At 37.5% G+C, this 18,429-nt stretch overlaps 1 protein-coding gene across 3 annotated transcripts in view; it reads left to right on the forward strand.

The window, feature by feature from the left end:
• RLF (RLF zinc finger) overlaps window positions 1-16,793 on the forward strand; it is an 84,868-nt gene extending 68,075 nt beyond the window's left edge. The window contains exons 6-8 of one of the 3 annotated variants that reach the window (XM_027968336.2): window positions 1,720-1,856; window positions 6,969-7,110; window positions 11,677-16,793. In XM_027968336.2, the coding sequence (XP_027824137.1) occupies window positions 1,720-1,856; window positions 6,969-7,110; window positions 11,677-16,326 (4,929 nt within the window). In that variant the 3' untranslated portion in view covers window positions 16,327-16,793. The remainder of the gene's footprint in view (window positions 1-1,719; window positions 1,857-6,968; window positions 7,111-11,676) is intronic. The other 2 variants (XM_060395736.1, XM_060395706.1) reach the window with 2 other exon arrangements.
• The last annotated feature ends 1,636 nt before the right edge of the window (window positions 16,794-18,429 follow it).

Below are 18,429 nucleotides of genomic sequence, written 5' to 3' on the forward strand. Positions count from 1 at the left end.
ATTCAGCTATGGTAGAGGACATGGAATTCCATTTTCATAATGTATGATTTTATTTTTTTCCTTGAAACCTGAATTTAATTATGTTTAGGCTTTAACAACTTTTCCTTCCAACACTTATTAGATATAAATTTGCATCAAGTGATTTTTGCATCTGAGAATGATCTTTTTAATTACTTTCTAGTATCCCAAGGTTCACTTTCTTTTTTCTTTTTAAAATTTATGTGTTTTATGAAAACAATTTTTTATTATTTACTTTTAATGAAAAGCTTTAACTCTGACTTTAACAGGCACATGAGCCACATCTTTAAAAACTGAGATATAATTGACATACACTCTTAGCAGATTTCGTATAAGCAGTATGGTATTATTAATTGTAGTCACTGCGCTGTACTGAAACATACACTTCTTGCAATAACTGTGAGAGAGGTTCTATTATTCCCATTTGATAGATGAGGAAAGAGGCAGTAAGTTACTGAGAGGTTATATAACTTATCTAGGATCACACAGCTAGTAGCTATGAGCTGGGAAGAGAATGTATACAGTCTGGCTCTACAATAATTGCTTTTAACCACTGTACTACGTTGCTGATTATGTCATTGGATTGTCCTTGAAAACATTAAAAAAACACAGAAATAAGATTCACTTTGTAAACATAAACTGTTTACCCTGGTTAGACTGGATTTCATTTATTCCATTTAGCACATATTTACTAGGTGTCTTTATGTTTTGGACACTGATAAATGCTGAATTTTGAACAAGATGTACATAATCCTGAACTCATGAAATAAGAGACTTAGAAACACCAGACATGAGCTAAACTATATGCTTCATTTGCCTTGATAATACACCTCATTTGTCCTGAAAGTATCATTGTTTTGTGTGGTTGGTGCCTAGTATAATTGACATTTATAGTGCTGACACAGTCATGAAATAGATTATGTTCTTCATATCCTGTTTGTTAAGACAGGAAGAGGATAAAATAGACTGAGAAAGGTTCTTTAGAAGTCTTAATCTCCTGTTTTACCACTATACAAAAAGATCCCCAGAAAATTCTGCTTATTTGCTCTGAGATTGGTTTTCTGTCGTAAGATTCCTATAAATAGTATAAATATAAAAGACAAGTTTCTGAAAGTGTTTTAGTTGTGCGAAAAACTTATTTATACAAAATATTTTTTCCTTAATTATATGAGAAAACTGTATGCATTTATATGAGAAAACTATAGCATTTATATTTAAAATAGTTTCTCAGCAGGCCTCCTTTAGCCCTACTGGGAGTAAGGGTAAGCATGGTATTTTTCTTTCTGTAACTTGAGTGACTTGAATAAAATTGAACAAGAAAGAAACAAAAAACAAGAGGAAAAAAAAGATGATGGTACTTCAGGTGAAAATAACCTGAAGTTTTGCATAATTTGATTCTTTTATATAGTAACAGTGTTCATGAGTAATTTTTTTTTTTTAACTCTACAAAAATGTTTTTATCTGTGTTGGGACTGCAGTGGAACTTCCTCATAGGTGTCTGTTTTCTTCTGTTTAATAATTTCTTGTATGAAATATTCCAGCAGACTCAGCCATTAGTAGAAGAAAATGATACGCCTCTAATTCTTGCCTCATGAATTATCAAAGATAGAAAACGTTACATAAAGAAGCTTCATGTTATATAACAAAGTTTATAGAAAAGTCACCATTTTCTTTTTGACTTAGTCATCTCATTTTTGATAGATTGCAAAGGTCGACTGCAAGGAAATACTAGACATCATATGTAATCTGGAATCTGAGGGTCAGGATAACACAGCATTTGTTCTTTGTACGACTTACCTTACCCAGCAGCTCCAAACTGCAAGTGTATATTGTTCTTGGTAAGTATATTTAGTTTTTATTCCCTTTATTTGTTAGTACATAGTATAGCATTTAGGGTTTATGTGAAACATTGGTTTGTTTTAAACTTAAAGTCTTAAGTGGGTTAAATGATGACATGACAATTAAATCTCACTTACAAACTAAACCATTTAATTAAAAATATTGAGTCCAAAAATAAAGAAAGAGTGAAAAGTCTGAGCTCCTCTTGATTATTTCATGGAGGGTTGTCTGTTAACTTCTATATAAATCTTCTTCTTTGAAGATAAAATTATGGCAGTATGAACCAAATAGGTGTGAGTTTGTTATCCTTTACATTTATTTCACATCTTCTGGTAGTCACTTTCACCCTCATATTTGGAAACGCATTAATTATCTAGGTTTCTAGGTCAAACTTGCGCTAGAGAGGGAAATCATTTTGAATAGTAATCTTTTTTGCAACTTTAGTACTGTTCAGCAAAACTGCATTATTTGGTTTTAATTCAGTTTATGTCTTGTTTGCATACAGAGTACTTAGTTGCTAAAAAGGAAACAATAAATGTAGCCCATGGTTCTTTCATCCTAACTGTACTGAAGCTATTTAGGACAGCAGGACAAACCTCTAAAATGTAACACTCTGTCAGTAAGTATCAGATTAGTGGTATGGATAACACTGTAAGGTATTAGAGAAAGATGCTCACTGTATACCAGAATTTAAGCAAGGGTGTTAAGAGAGGAAGTAGTATTCAAAGAATGGATTGGTTAGCTTTGCATCATCTTGATTAGAAGAGCTTTTAAGGATGGCTTGAAGTTGGAAATAAGCATTTTGTTTATAGGAAAACCTAGTAAAGCCTTTTATATATACTTCAGCCCTTATGGAGAAGGCAATGGCACCCCACTCCAGTACTCTTGCCTGGAAAATCCCATAGACGGAGGAGCCTGGTAGGCTCCAGTCCATGTGGTCGCTAAGAGTCGGGCACGACTGAGCAACTTCACTTTCACTTTTCACTGTCATGCATTGGAGAAGGCAATGGCAACCCACTCCAGTATTCTTGCCTGGAGAATCCCAGGGACAGAGGAGGCTGGTGGGCTGCCGTCTATGGGGTCGCACAGAGTTGGACACAACTGAAGCGACTCAGCAGCAGCAACAGCAGCAGCAGCAGCCCTTATTGATCTCCCTCTGGAGCATCTGTATATATTTGTAAAGTTTTATAGCTGTTAGCATTTTTTACTGTTACTGTATTTCTTTTTATTTACTAATTTATATAGAAATATTATTTGTGTTCCATAGATTATCTCACCCAGTCCTCATAATAATCATTGTACAGATAAGAGAGTGGAGGATCAAAGGAATTCTAGAAGTCTTCATCTGCACACGGTCTCAGGGCTAAAGTCATAGAGTGGAGCACAGGGTTTTGGCTCCTCATAGAGTTGTTTTCTTGACACAGGGCCAGAATTCCAATGGCAATCTTCTGCTGCCACTTCCTCTATGCTAGAGTTATATCTCCCATGAGGGAGGAGATAGTGGGGCAGGACTTAACTATATTTTGTAATAATCATTGCGGGCATTTTATTAGCCAACCAAAAGAAATGATGTATGTAAAAAGAAATTTTAGCAGAGCAGTGAGATTTTTGATCACTATCAAGTGGAAGAATTTGTTTGCTTTTCATGCATAAGAAATTGGAGATTTAACCTCAGTAAAGCAGATGTATTTATTTACTGCTGGTGGAGCAACCCCCATTTTTTCTTGTTATAGTTATTTTCTTTGCCTATAATGAATATAGGCATTTTTTTCTTTTATAGTTACTTTCTTTGCCTGTAAGGAGTAATATCAGCTAGCTGCAGCTAGGTTTTTAGTGCAAAGAAATCACATTAAATCACATAGGGGATGTGTTACAGATTATAAAGAGTTTTTAAAACTGTAGTCACATGGTTCTTGTAATATTCTTGATACAGCTTCCCTTGTTTCCCTAATGGGTCTAGGATTAATGCTCTTCTCCTGCAGCAGGAAGGGATTAACAGGGATTTCCCACTTGTTGGCCTCCTGAGGAGCTGTAATGAGTAAAGGAAAGGAAAGAAAATCTTAAATCACTTCACACTTTGTTAAAAGTAAGCTTCTTCCAAGCATTTCAGAGGGAAATAGAATATAAAATTTTAGAATTTTGAAGTAGTCTTTTACCCTTCTATTTGGAGAGAGGGGAGTGGGTGGTAAGGTAGTAGATAGTAGAGTTAGAATAGCCATGACATAAAAACTGAATTTTACTAAGGAAAATAAATCCCAGGAATTCTGTTCAAACAGATTAGATTCTTTTGTTGTGATCGAGATGTTCCTGTGTTGAAGATAGTAGGCTATATGGGAGTATTTGTCTAGAAAAGAAAAAAAAAATTAATTGGCATTTTATTGGCAACAATAAAGTTGGAATATGATAATGAAAAGTCATTTATTTTTAAATACATATACTAGAATTTATAAAGTGTCATTCTTGAGCTTGGTTACCATTGAAGATAGTTGAAAGGTAAACTATGTAACTGTCGCCCAAACTTTTTATTCTTTTAGAAATTTCCTTCAGAGAGGCTTAACAAATTGCAGTAAGTCTTACTACTTTATAGCAGTTACCATATTATTGATCTCAAAAGGTATATCACTTAGCTTATTCATTAAGCTTGGCCACAAAAGATTTTTGGCTGTCTACAAAAGTCAAGGAAGGGCTGAGTTCCCTGTAGACGTTTGGCAGTGGTAATGTAATTAGAGTAGCCATGCGAGTGAGAAAGGGAACCGTTTTGAATGAGACAGTGTGCATACAGATGGGTAATTACCACTGCTACTTTGAAAGTAAAATCATACAGTTGAACTTTAATCTCTACTCTAAACTTTCAGTCAGTGTTTGATACATTGACCTCTTTTTTTTGTAGCATCTCTGAGCTTAAATCTTGTCTGTTATGTATTTATGTTTCTTCAGATGTAATTTCATGTCTATTCTCTCTCAACTAGACTGTGATGGATATACCAGGGTCTTTATGTATGTTGTCCAATTTACAAGTCAGTCCCTAGCACCTGGCAAAGATGAGATCCAGGATATCCATATGTTTTGTTAATATTTAACTGAAATTTTTAATGAAAAAAGGTCATGAGAATCAGCCTTTCCAGGAGCCCTTTTTAGGGGATGGTCATTCCTTAATTCCACAGTTATCTTTGCCTTGCTTCTAAAATGTCTAAATTCTGGATCACAATGTGACATCGTGGGCCTCCTGCTTTGCAGAAACATAGTTTAAAGTTCTTACTTGGTAGATAGATGTCTGCCAGTTTTTCCTTTAAATTTCCTTTCCTTTTTATAAATTTGTATGTAATTTATTATCTTGAGGTAGGCAGTGACCTAATTTGAAGGTGAAATAAATCATCTGAACATTGGAAGTATCCATACAGTAGAATCATTTTCAGTATATTCTTTAATGATTGTCTCTTGTAAAAGATCACATCATTATAGTGGTTAAAGAAGCATTATCCTAGTACATGTATGATCCGGGAGACTACAATTTGCTGGTAGTAGTTAATTATTCTGGTATGTAGGTTTGAATGGATGGTTAAAGTGACATTGTGACTTTCTCACTAGTAAGTAATCCACTAGTTGTCATGGTTTCAGGCATGGTTTTATGTTTGGGAGGGCAATAGTAGTTTTAAATTGTTGAATTGAAACTGTGGAAATATATATACAGATATAAAATACATGATAGAAATTCTCTTTTTTGATCATGGTTATTTGGAGTTAAGATAACCAGAGTTTGAAATACTTAATTTGGAATAAATCAGACCCCACACATTCTTACTTATTAAAAAAATATTTTGAGACTTTTTAATTTTCAATGTGCCTTTTATCACTTTATCAAATTTGCCTAACTTTAAACTTCTAGCTAGTTGATGAATTTTAGATAGTAGATATTCTTTACCCTTTTATCTTTATAATCAGATTTCACTAGCTTTGATGATTTTTTCTTTTCAAATAGCATAGATTTCATGTACATATATTTCAGTAGGTACTCCTTTTTATCTCTGAGCATATGTAATTCTCCATTTTCTAAAGTTTTGTTAGTAAGATAAACATATGTGTAAGTCTTGTAAGTTTAAAAATGAACAGTCATCCCAATTACTTGCCTGGTAGCTATTTTCATAGCTGGCCTAGCTTGTATCTATGTAAGAATTTTACCATATCCAAATGCCAGTTACCTCCTTAAAAATATGAGAAAATGATAACATTTCTCTTCTGTTTTGCTAAGTAACTTTCCTTGCATTCACATTTCATATTCACGTTATAACTCATTTCTGTCCTGGATGATTTTGAGTTTCTAGTGCTTTTTCTTAAGAGTTTTCTCTGAACCCATTCAGTGCTTTTATGTAACTTATTCTTTTCAAGCTTTTCGTTGTATATTTGTGGGATTCTTCTATTGTAGCCATTTCTAAAAGTGTTATTTTACTAATTTTATTAGTAATATTTAAGCATTCCAAGATACAGGCCTAAGTAGCATTATGACATTTTAGAGATGGAAAAGGATTTCTCATGAGATTAATGTGGAGAAGTATACCATTAGACTATGTCATAGCTGTATGCACTTTGTTAGCAGCATAGTGTTGTCTGATGATCCCTGCCCACTAGAACAGGGCTTGATTCAGTCAGTATAGTATAATTACCAGTGTAAGGAGTAAAACCTTTTAGGATAAGGTGGGATCTAAAGAAGTCTTTGAAAATGTCAGCATAAAGGAAGTAGTCTTCTGTTGTTTTTATTTTTCCCCAGGCACAAAGAAGAAAGTGGGGAAATTTTCAAGGAGGATTCTTTTTAACAATTTAACCAGTTTGAGAGGAAGCAATAGGGAATACGGAAAGGGAGGTGGCAACCCATTCTAGTGTTCTTGCCTGGAAGATCCCATGGACGGGGCCGCTTGGCAATCTACAGTTCTTGGGGTCACAAGGGAGTCGGACATAACTTGGCCACTAAACAGCAAAAATAGGGAATATAGATAGTTTGTTCTTCCAGATTTTGTTACACTACTACCAGCTTACTTTCACAAACTGAAAAACTGGGGTAGCAATATAGTTCCTTTAAATGTTTTATCGTAATCTCTCTCTTTTTTTTAAAATAGGGAATTGACTCTCTTTTGGAGTAAACTGCAAAGAAGAATCGACCCTTCTGTAGATACTTTTTTGGAGCGCTGCCGTCAGTTTGGTGTCATAGCTAAAACACAGCAGCATTTATTTTGCCTGATTAGAGTTATACAAACTGAAGTGAGTAATTTATGCTTTTTGTGCTGATTGTTTATGGAGGGAAGAAATAAGTGGGGAGACAACTTCTCAGGCAACTCTTTTTAAATAAGGGAAAATGAGAAATAATGGGGTTTAATAAGATTATGGAACTGGACATAGCTAGCTGTTTCTGCAGATTTATTTTCTAGGAATCTACAGTTTTTCTTCGTGGAAAATAGTGATTGACATTACAGACCACTGGAGGAAGGAAAGATTGTTTCTTGATTGTCCCCTCAGTCACCCTAACCTAGGTCTGGTTTTCCTAGAATAGTGTTCTGTATTATATACAGACATGTTTGTTGGCAAATTAGGATAATAATTATTAGTGAAGAAAGTATAATTGTATTTTCCAGCTCCTTGATAATGGAATGACTAACTCCTTGATGATGGAGTGATAGATTCTCTACGTTTTAGAGGAATGGACTGTACACAGATTGCAAGCTTCTGTGCAAATTAGGAAGCAAGTTTTGTCTTGTTTTTTAAGAAATATTTCCTAAACTGAAGTGCTGTGTATAAAACCTTGTTTTTTTAATTCGGCCCCATAAATTAATGCTAAGACTGGAGATTTAGATGAGCCTTATGCTATGCTTGGTTTCTGTTTTTAGTGTCTACTCAAAGACAGAGAGCCCTGTATACCCCTATCTATGATGGTTTATGGGTATGTTTTATGGGTTGCTTCTTTGACAACATCCAAGGATTGTTTATACTAAAGTCAAGGCACAGTTGTATCACTGATATGTTCTATCTCCTTTAATGTACCCTGTTTTAGTACTATCTGTATCCTATTTTAGTACTATCCGTATCCTGTTTTAATACTGTGTATCTGGTCTTCTCTGGTGAAGACAGGAAAATGTAAGACAGTTTTCAGAAGCAAATTCATACTTAGACAAGCTAGGCGATTATTATTTCTCATCACTACAAATGAAGTTGTGTCCCTATCATCAGAGCATGTTCAAGTAATTACAGAACTTGCCTGTTTAAAATAATCAGTGGTACAACTGGCCTTTTATAAGTTTTGGCTTTAGGGTTTGCTTGTTTAATCTTTAAGGAAGGGCTGATTTTTTACTTGCTGCATAAGAGATTATCACAGCTTAGCCCTAAAGTCAACACCCATTTAATAGCTCACAGTTTTGTAGGGCAGAAGTCCAGCGCAGTGTGGCATGGCTCACGGCTCAGTATCACAAGGCCAAAATTGAGGTGTTGGCCAAGCTGAGTTTTTATCTGGAGGCTCTGTAGACAATCCACTTCTAAGCTCATTCGTGTTGTTAATAGAATTCAGTTCCTTGCAGTTGTGGGGCTCAAATCTTCATTCTCTTGCTGGCTGTCAGCCACAGCCTGCTTTCAGCTCCTGGAAGCCACTGTCATTTTCATGCTTTCATTTTGAAGCTAGCAAAGACACAAGGAACTCTTCAAATGTGACCTCCTTCACCTCTGACTTCCAGACTTAGATTTAAAGAGCTTGAGTGATTGGGTCAGATAATCCACTTGTCTTAAGATCAGTGGGTTTGGGGCTTTAATTACATCTGCAGGGTCTCTTTTGCCATATAACATAGCGTAATCATAAGAATAATTCCATATTCATAGGTTCTGCTTATACTCAAAGTGAGGAGATTATACAAAAGTGAAGGTCAGGGGGTCATTTTAGATTTCTTTTTACCTCAGGGAACCACAAAAATGGGAAAATGTTAGAGGATTGGAAAAGGTGGGTTTCTGACACGTGCCAAGGAACTTGCTGTGCATTTGTGTAACCAGAACCCGTTTGTTTTCATCCTGCTCTAGGATATTTTCCCCCTGTAGTCTTTACTTACGATATTTGTCCTAAAGGGTAGAAAAGCTATGGCCTGGTAGATGAAATGGGAGTGAGATGGAATTCCTTTCAAATTGAGGGAGACACCTTTAGGTTTTTAAAAGTGAGAGGTGATCTGACCTCTGTCATTTGGGATCTGGTTCTACTGTGAATGGAGATATCCCAGATGATAGTGATGTAAAAAAGAAAAAAGTTTTTCCCTCTCTTACACAGATCGATAACCCAGCTAGACAGGCCAAGGATCCTCTTATAGCTCCACATATCAGAAACCTAGGTTCCTTTTATCTGCTGTTAACACATAGCTTCCATCTCATGTTCCAAGATCCAACTATTCCAGTCCCAGCTATAATGTCTTCATTCCAGATAGCGAGTAGAGCGGGGAGCAGACCACACTGTGACACAGCTTTTCCCCTGTTCCTTCTAACACATTCACAAACGCGGTCACCTAGCTGCAAGGGGAGCTTGGAGATACACTGATGATTCTGGGTGACTTTTTAACCAGATAAAATCAGGCATTTGGTTTTTGTGAAAGATGTGAAATGATCTTAGTGCATAGAAACCAGTTATATAGCCCTTGGGAAGGAAAAGATTAATGATGCTGAAAAGCTTTTGTGGGCATTGGGTCTCTTGCAGAAGACAGGCCTTGTATAGTACCTCCTTATTTTCTGGGTTTTAGTTTTCTCTAAATAAAGAGCTTAAAGCAGATAATCAATTAAAGGCACTCAAGAGTTGTTAAACTTTGATTCTGTGACTTGAGAAACTCATATTGAAAGGGATGACTTTAGAGAATCTAGAGTTTCTCTCAAGGCTTTAAAAGTAGTATGACAGAAGAATGGATATAGATGTTGGTTATATTTGAAGTGGAAGGTATAAGAAGAGGGATAATCTTGAAGCCAGTTTATTTGACCATTGAGCTCTTTTTGGTGGAACATACAAGTTAGAATAATTTTGCAAAATTTTGCCTAGTTTTATTCCCTTCTCTTTAGTAATGAAGAAGCTGAAGATTAGAAATGTGTGACTTGTAAGGATCTAGACCCTGGGTATCTTGACAAATGGCGTAATGGTTATCATTTGTAAGTCAGATACAATGGTTATCATTTGTAAGTCAGAGCATAGAGGACTTGGAGAAAGTCCATTAAGTTTTAAAATCTTTCATAGGTTCTTAACAGGTTACTCAACCCCCTTCGCAAGACTCTGAGGTAAACAGCAAAGAATCCAGATCTGTTCTTTCTTAAACAGCCCCATCTAGTTGAAATGGTAAAATTTGTGAAATCACTAAGAATACTTTTCTAAAAGAAACCCCACAAAACTACCATTATACATTCTGAACAGATAGTTACTTGTTAAAGGAGTGGTGGATAAATTAGAATTAGGGTGTGGAATGTGGAACTGAATTTTGAAGAAACTGATGGATATGAATAATTTGATAGGTTTTAGACAGGAAACTGAAGAAGTGACTTGGCATATTGTATCAAGGGCACGTGGGATATAGCGAAGTCAAATGAGGATAATCTATACAAAAAGTTTATTCAGAATAATGTCCAAGATTAATAACGGTTCTGTATATTGATGGCAGTTATTTCATTGTGTTCTCAACATTTAGAATGGTACCCAACACAGAATAATTGCTTAGCAAATTGATGTTTGAACAGTGGGATTTATCCTCAAGTATTTTGTATGGGATTCTGTTGAATATGTACTATGTGCCAACATTGTATTAATCATTTTATGTTACCTTACATCATTTTTATAACAACATTAGGAGAAAATCTAATACTGCCACTACAGTTGTCATTTTACAGATAAGGGGACTGAGGCTTAGAGGAGTTAAGAACTTGTCACTGTTGTAAAGCTGGGGTTCAAAGGCAGTCAGAGTCTGGCTCAAAATTCAGTGCTTTTCAATACCGTGTTTTAAGCTACTCTGCCATAAGATCCTGCTTTTCTTCGTTCATATTATTTTCACATATCCTTTCAGCCTCTCACATGAAAGAATCATCTGAAATACACTTGCCTTTTATCATATGCAACCAGGTCTTTTTCATGATTTTTTGACTAATTTCTGAGAACCTGCTGCTATAGAGAAATTTTCTTTTGTTTTTCTGTGGGAAACAGATTCAGTACACCTGTAACTATAAAGTACTGATTTTGGGGGGAGGAAATGGAAAAATCATTTATTTTACCCTTGAGGTTTTGAAAATACCCAGTTGTTCATGATACATGAATTTTTTAAATTGAATTCAGTCTTAAACTCCTTTTTACACATGTATTTCCTCTTAAACCCATTTATTTAAGCCCTATCCTTCCTACCCAGCTTGAGACAATTCTTTTTCTAATCTTTCAGTGACCTTATTTATTCTGAGCGCCTCTGAATTTATGTGCCTTTCTAATTTACACATTTGGCACATAGGTAGATTCCTTGAGGGTTAAGGACTGCTCTAATATGCGTGCTTTGGGACTCCTGGCGGTCCACTGGTTAAGACTCCACAGTTCAGCTGCAGGGAACATGGGTTCTGTAGCTGGTTGGGGAACTAAGATCCTGCATGCTGCACAGTGCGGCCAGATAATAAGAATATGCAGTGCTTTATAAAGTTGGATACTCTACAAACGTACATTGTTGTTGTTTATAAGTTTTAAGAAGAGTGTACATGCATATCTTATCAGTGAAATTTATGTAGTGTTTCCAAATTTATGTAGTTTTCCAAATGGAAAAAAAACCTTTTCTTCCCTGTTTTTCTTAACAGGCACAAGATGCTGGTCTTGGGGTGTCGATTTTACTGTGTGTCAGAGCTCTTCAACTCAGAACAAGTGAGGATGAAGAAATGAAGGCATCAGTTTGTAAAACAATTGCTTGTCTTTTGCCAGAAGATTTAGAAGTTAGACGAGCCTGTCAACTTACAGAATTTTTAATTGAACCCAGTTTGGATGGATTTAACATGTTGGAAGAACTGTATTCCCAACCAGATCAAAAATTTGATGAAGAAAATGCACCAGTTCCAAATTCTCTCCGATGTGAGCTTTTACTAGCTTTAAAAGCCCACTGGCCTTTTGATCCTGAATTTTGGGACTGGAAAACTTTAAAACGACACTGCCACCAACTTCTAGGACAAGAAGCCTCAGATTCTGATGATGATCTAAGTGGCTATGAAATGTCTATTAACGACACGGATGTTTTAGAGTCATTTCTCAGTGACTATGAGGAAGGTAAAGAAGACAAGCAGTATAGAAGGAGAGAGATGACAGATCAACAAAAGGAGAAAAGAGACAAGAAGCCCATCGGCTCTTCTGAAAGATACCAGAGATGGCTTCAGTATAAATTCTTCTGTTTGTTATGTAAGCGAGAATGCATAGAGGCCAGGATTCTTCATCATTCTAAGATGCATATGGAAGATGGAATTTACACCTGTCCGGTTTGTATTAAAAAATTCAAGAGAAAAGAAATATTTGTTCCTCATGTGATGGAACATGTTAAAATGCCACCAAGCAGAAGGGACCGCTCTAGAAAGAAATTACTGTTGAAAGGCTCTCAAAAGGGAATTTGTCCCAAGAGCCCCTCTGCAGCCCTGGAGCAAGGTCAGTCACTGAATGAACAAGCCAAAGGAGAGTCACATGAATATGTCACATTCAGCAAATTAGAAGATTGCCACCTGCAAGACAGAGATTTGTACCCATGTCCTGGCACAGACTGTTCCCGTGTGTTTAAGCAGTTCAAATACTTAAGTGTGCATCTTAAAGCTGAACACCAAAATAATGACGAAAATGCCAAGCACTACTTAGATATGAAAAATAGAAGAGAGAAGTGTACTTACTGCCGACGACATTTCATGTCTGCTTTTCACCTGCGAGAGCATGAACAAGTGCATTGTGGTCCTCAGCCTTATATGTGTGTATCTATAGATTGCTATGCTAGGTTTGGATCAGTGAACGAACTGCTTAACCATAAACAGAAACATGATGATCTGCGTTATAAATGTGAATTAAATGGCTGTAATATTGTTTTCAGTGACTTGGGACAGCTTTACCACCATGAGGCACAACACTTTAGGGATGCGTCTTACACATGCAGCTTCGTTGGCTGTAAAAAGTTCTATTACTCCAAAATTGAATACCAGAATCACCTCTCAATGCATAATGTGGAAAGTTCAAATGGAGATGTGAAGAAAACAGTGAAACTTGAGCCAGCAGCAGGTGAAAAGCAGGATTGTATTGATCAGCCCCATCTGCTTGACCAAACTGATAAGTCACGTTTACCAGAGGATCTTCTCTTCTGTGCAGGATCAGCTAGTTCTCAGATAGAAACTACAGAAAATCTGAAGGAAAACAGTGACAGTAATTCTAGTGATCAGTTAAGTCATAGCTCTTCAGCTTCCATGAATGAAGAGTTAATTGACACACTGGATCACTCTGAAACCATGCAGGATATATTATTATCTCATGAAAAAGTTTTTGTGCCCTCCAGCTTAAAGGAGAAATGTTCCAGTGTAGCAGTTTGTTTTGATGGGACTAAGTTTACCTGTGGTTTTGATGGCTGTGGTTCCACATACAAAAACGCAAGAGGCATGCAGAAGCACCTAAGGAAGGTTCATCCATACCATTTCAAACCCAAAAAGGTAAAGACAAAGGATCTCTTTCCCTGTTTGGGTAATGAACACAATCCAGCGACTGAAAAGTTTGATACAGAACCTAAACCCAGCTCAGACACAAACAGTGACTCCCCGGATGAAGGTCTGGATCACAGTATCCATACTAAATGTAAACGAGAACATCAAGGCTATTCCTCAGAAGCCTCCATCTGTGCATCTAAAAGGCCCTGTACAGAGGATACCATGTTGGAACTTCTGTTACGCTTGAAACATTTAAGCTTGAAAAACTCAATAACCCATGGATCTTTCTCAGGGTCATTGCAGGGGTACCCATCCGGTGGTGCTAAGTCTCTTCAAGCAGTTTCAGCTACAATCTCAGATCTTAATTTTCAGAATCAAGATGAAAATATGCCAAGTCAGTACCTGGCGCAGTTGGCAGCCAAGCCTTTTTTCTGCGAGCTTCAAGGATGCAAATATGAATTTGTGACTAGAGAGGCTTTGTTAATGCATTATCTTAAAAAGCATAATTATTCAAAAGAAAAAGTCCTTCAGTTAACCATGTTTCAACATCGATATTCCCCGTTCCAGTGTCATATTTGCCAAAGGTCATTTACGAGAAAAACACACCTTAGGATTCATTATAAAAATAAACATCAAATTGGCAGCGACAGAGTAACTCAAAAACTATTAGATAATGAAAAATGTAATCATGAAGGCCCATGCTCAGTAGAGAGATTGAAAGTTGATTGTCCTGCAGAACTTGGAGGTGATCCCAGTGGTAACTCTGAGAAGCCACACTGTCATCCTAAAAAGGATGAGTGCAGTTCAGAAACAGATTTGGAGTCATCCTGTGAAGAAACAGAAAGTAAAATATCTGATCTCTCATCACCAATAGGCAGCCATAGAGAAGAAGGAGAAGGAAGAGAAGGCAGAGGTAGCAGGAGAACTGTTGCTAAAGGAAATCTCTGCTACATTTTGAATAAATACCACAAACCATTCCATTGTATTCATAAAACTTGCAACTCCTCCTTCACCAATCTCAAAGGCTTGATTCGCCATTACAGGACTGTACATCAGTACAACAAAGAGCAGTTATGTTTAGAGAAAGACAAAGCGAGAACCAAAAGGGAACTTGTCAAATGTAAAAAGATATTTGCCTGCAAATATAAGGAATGTAACAAACGCTTCCTGTGTTCCAAAGCTCTTGCGAAGCACTGTAGTGACTCTCATAACCTAGACCACATTGAAGAGCCGAAAGTGCTTTCTGAAGCTGAGTCAGCGGCCAGATTTTCCTGTAACCAGCCTCAGTGCCCTGCTGTTTTTTATACATTCAGCAAGTTGAAGCACCACTTGATGGAACAGCATAACATTGAAGGAGAAATACATTCAGACTATGAAATTCATTGTGATCTTAATGGCTGTGGCCAGATTTTCACCCATCGCAGTAATTATTCTCAACATGTATATTATCGACATAAGGACTATTACGATGATCTGTTTAGAAGCCAGAAAGTGGCAAATGAAAGGCTACTACGGAGTGAAAAGGTGTGTCAAACAGCTCATCCTCAGGGGCATGAACATCAGACGACCAGGAGATCGTTTAATGCCAAGGCTAAAAAGTGTGGCTTAATCAAAGACAAGAAAGCTCCAATTAGTTTTAAAACGAGAGCTGAAGCCCTCCATATGTGTGTGGAGCATTCTGAGCACACACAGTACCCCTGCATGGTTCAAGGATGCTTGTCCGTGGTGAAGTTGGAGAGCAGCATAGTAAGGCATTACAAACGCACCCATCAGATGAGTAGTGCCTACCTAGAGCAACAGATGGAAAACCTTGTCATGTGTGTTAAGTACGGTACCAAAATTAAGGAGGAGCCCCCTTCTGAAGCAGAGCCCTATATAAAGAAGGAAGAAGATAGAAGCTGTGAGTCAGAGCTCACACAGCACAGCCATTGCCCAGGTGACACTAGCGTGCCTGTCCAGCCCGCTGACCCCCTTCATCCAGGCGAAAGGGATGGAGGCCAGAAAGGATGTACAGAGAGCAGCCCAGTTTTTGATGCGGATTCTCTGCTCTACAGGGGAACTCTGAAATGCAACCACAGTTCAGAAACCACTTCTTTGGAACAATGTAATATAGTTCAGCCTCCTCCTTGTAAAATAGAAAATTCTATACCTAATCCTGATGGGACTGAGAGTGGGACTTATTTCACAAGTTTCCAGCTGCCTTTACCAAGGATCAAGGACTCAGAAACTGGGCAGCAAAGTTCAGGGCAAGAAAACACTGTAAAAAATTCAGCCCATGTTCCAAAAGAGAATTTCAGGAAGCATCCACAGCCCAGGTCATTTGATTTGAAGACTTATAAACCTATGGGATTTGAATCTTCATTTCTGAAATTTATTCAGGAAAGTGAAGAGAAAGAAGATGATTTTGATGATTGGGAGCCTTCAGAGCACTTAACATTAAGTAATTCTTCACAACCCTGTAATGACTTAACAGGGAGTGTTATGGCAAATAATATGGTGAATGACAATGACCCTGAAGTTGACATACCTCATTCTTCCAGTGACTCTTCAATTCATGAGAACCTGACTGCAATCCCACCTTTAATAGTAGCTGAGACGACAACAGTTCCCTCCTTGGAAAACCTGAGGGTCGTATTGGACAAAGCATTAACAGACTGTGGAGAACTTGCCTTAAAACAGCTTCATTATCTTCGGCCAGTGGTTGTCCTTGAAAGATCTAAGTTTTCCACACCAATTTTAGACTTATTTCCAACAAAAAAGACAGATGAGCTTTGTGTAGGAAGTTCCTAAATAGCAATTTTGTTTTAGAAACAGACTGGCTCCAGCACTGCAACATGGGGACAATTGCCAACTTGAACAAAGGCTGAGAACCAGCCACACCGTCGTTTAGGGTAGAATAGGCTGTGTATTTACATGAATGTATAATATCTATGTCAGCAGTATTGGCTGAGTCCATTAGCTCTCCAGTTGGTTTATTGATTGGGTTTTTTGTTTTGTTTATTAAAAAATGGAACTGTATTCTTGTTTGGTGCTAATTAATACATCAAAATATATCGGGGCTTCCTTTTCCAAATTAAGTGTGCATGATTGTGTATGGAACAGATACTAAGACCCCAGGGTGGGAGGGCTGGGGAAAGGGGTATGGAGTTCTTACTTGACTTGAATGTGCGCCTGAGGGTGCTTTGTGTAATATATTGTACACTACAGCATCTTATATTTTTTGAGTTGAGTTTCAATAAATTACAATTTTTCACCCATTTTTTTGGTTTACTCATAATGAGTTTTCATGCCACACATGACTTGGAATTGCACATGTATTTTCTGAAGTGTGCACTTATATTTTACCCTGGTTATTAACCAAACCATTCAGATCAAGCTTCCTTTTGAATGACTGTTGTCTTAAAAATTTTGTGGAAAGAAAATTCTGAGAGAGAGTAATAGAGTAATTAACTCTGGGAGTCAAGGTAGCTCCTAGAAGAGGATGTTCAGGAGTTTTTCAGGTAGAAAGGAGAGGATATGCCAGGCATAATGTGAAGGGCTCAACGCATTCGGAGATAATAAAGCCATGTTTCCAGGCAGCTACAAATAATGTGATAGGCTGGCAGTAAAAGGGGAGCGCTGGAGCAGCTGAGCTGCTTGTAGAGATAGGAACCAGACCACGAACACTGAGGACTGTGGACCTGAGTCCATAGGCAGCCGAGAGCCTTTACAGAATTTTAAACAACTTTCATATTAATCTGTAGATTGCTTGAAATGAGTGTGATTTAAGGGGCTGAGAATGGAAACAGATCTAAGACTGTGAAAGTAATTGAGGCAAACTTGGTGAGAGGCAAACAGTGGCAGCAGAGGGACGAGTAGATGAAATCGAGAAATTTAAGAGGATTATTAGGCACTGGAGGGTAGAGAAAATGTTTTGAGGAAAACTTAAGGTTCTGTAGTGATGGATGCAAGCAAGTGAGGCAAGACTAAAAAGGAGTTTGGGGGAAGAGAATAGAAACAGAAGATGAGTTTGGTCTCTGTTAAAGTTTCAGTGGACTGTGGGACATCCATGTATAATAAGAAAAGCAGTGTTTTCTTATATAGCATCTTCTCTGTTCTTTTGAAGTCACTTCATCATTATTTAAAAATGAAATGATACAGATACTCCTAAAATCCCCTTATGCCTCTGGTTAAAATTTTAAGATCTTTTCTCTGGCCGTTAAATCTTGTCAGCTCTTAAAGAATTTTATTCTACCATCTCCTCACCCTAAGCGTTTAAAGCACCCCACCACTACCACCACCACCACCAAGCTGAAGTAATTTCTTGGCTCAGATCTTAATAGGATACAAGATTTTCAAACAAGATGCTGTTGAAAGCAAAAGTGGCAGAAACAGTGGAACTTCTTAGAGGCTGAGGTCACTACTGACTGAGTTCTTTGGGATCTTGAGCTCATTTCCCCACGGGGCTTCAGTTTCCTGCCTTACGAAGTGTTGAGGTGTAAGTGACCATTTCAAAAGGTCCTTTACCTGTGGTCTGAGCATGAGAAATAACCAGTGGCCCCATCTTAAGAATTCCTCATTCTAGAGATTTTTAGACCAGACCAAGAGAAAGCTGCTAATCTTAAGACTCAACTGTATCCATCCAAAAAGGGGAAGTCCCCAGTGGTCCAGTGGTTTAATTAGGGCTCTGCACTCCTGCTGCAGGGGGCACAGATTTGATCCCTGGTTGGGGAACCGAGATCCCACATGCAGTGTGGTTTGGCCAAAAGAAAGAAAAAGACTGTATTCATTCAACCGCTCCTAACTCCTACACCCTGGAAGGACCAAGGGAGTCCACTGACAGTAGTACCAAACCCTAATTTTTAGAACCCAGTTGAAAGTTGTCTTGAATATGATCCTAGAAGCATTTTCTGT

This window comes from Ovis aries, chromosome 1, assembly GCF_016772045.2.
Source record: "Ovis aries strain OAR_USU_Benz2616 breed Rambouillet chromosome 1, ARS-UI_Ramb_v3.0, whole genome shotgun sequence".
NCBI classification, from domain to species: Eukaryota; Metazoa; Chordata; class Mammalia; order Artiodactyla; family Bovidae; genus Ovis; species Ovis aries.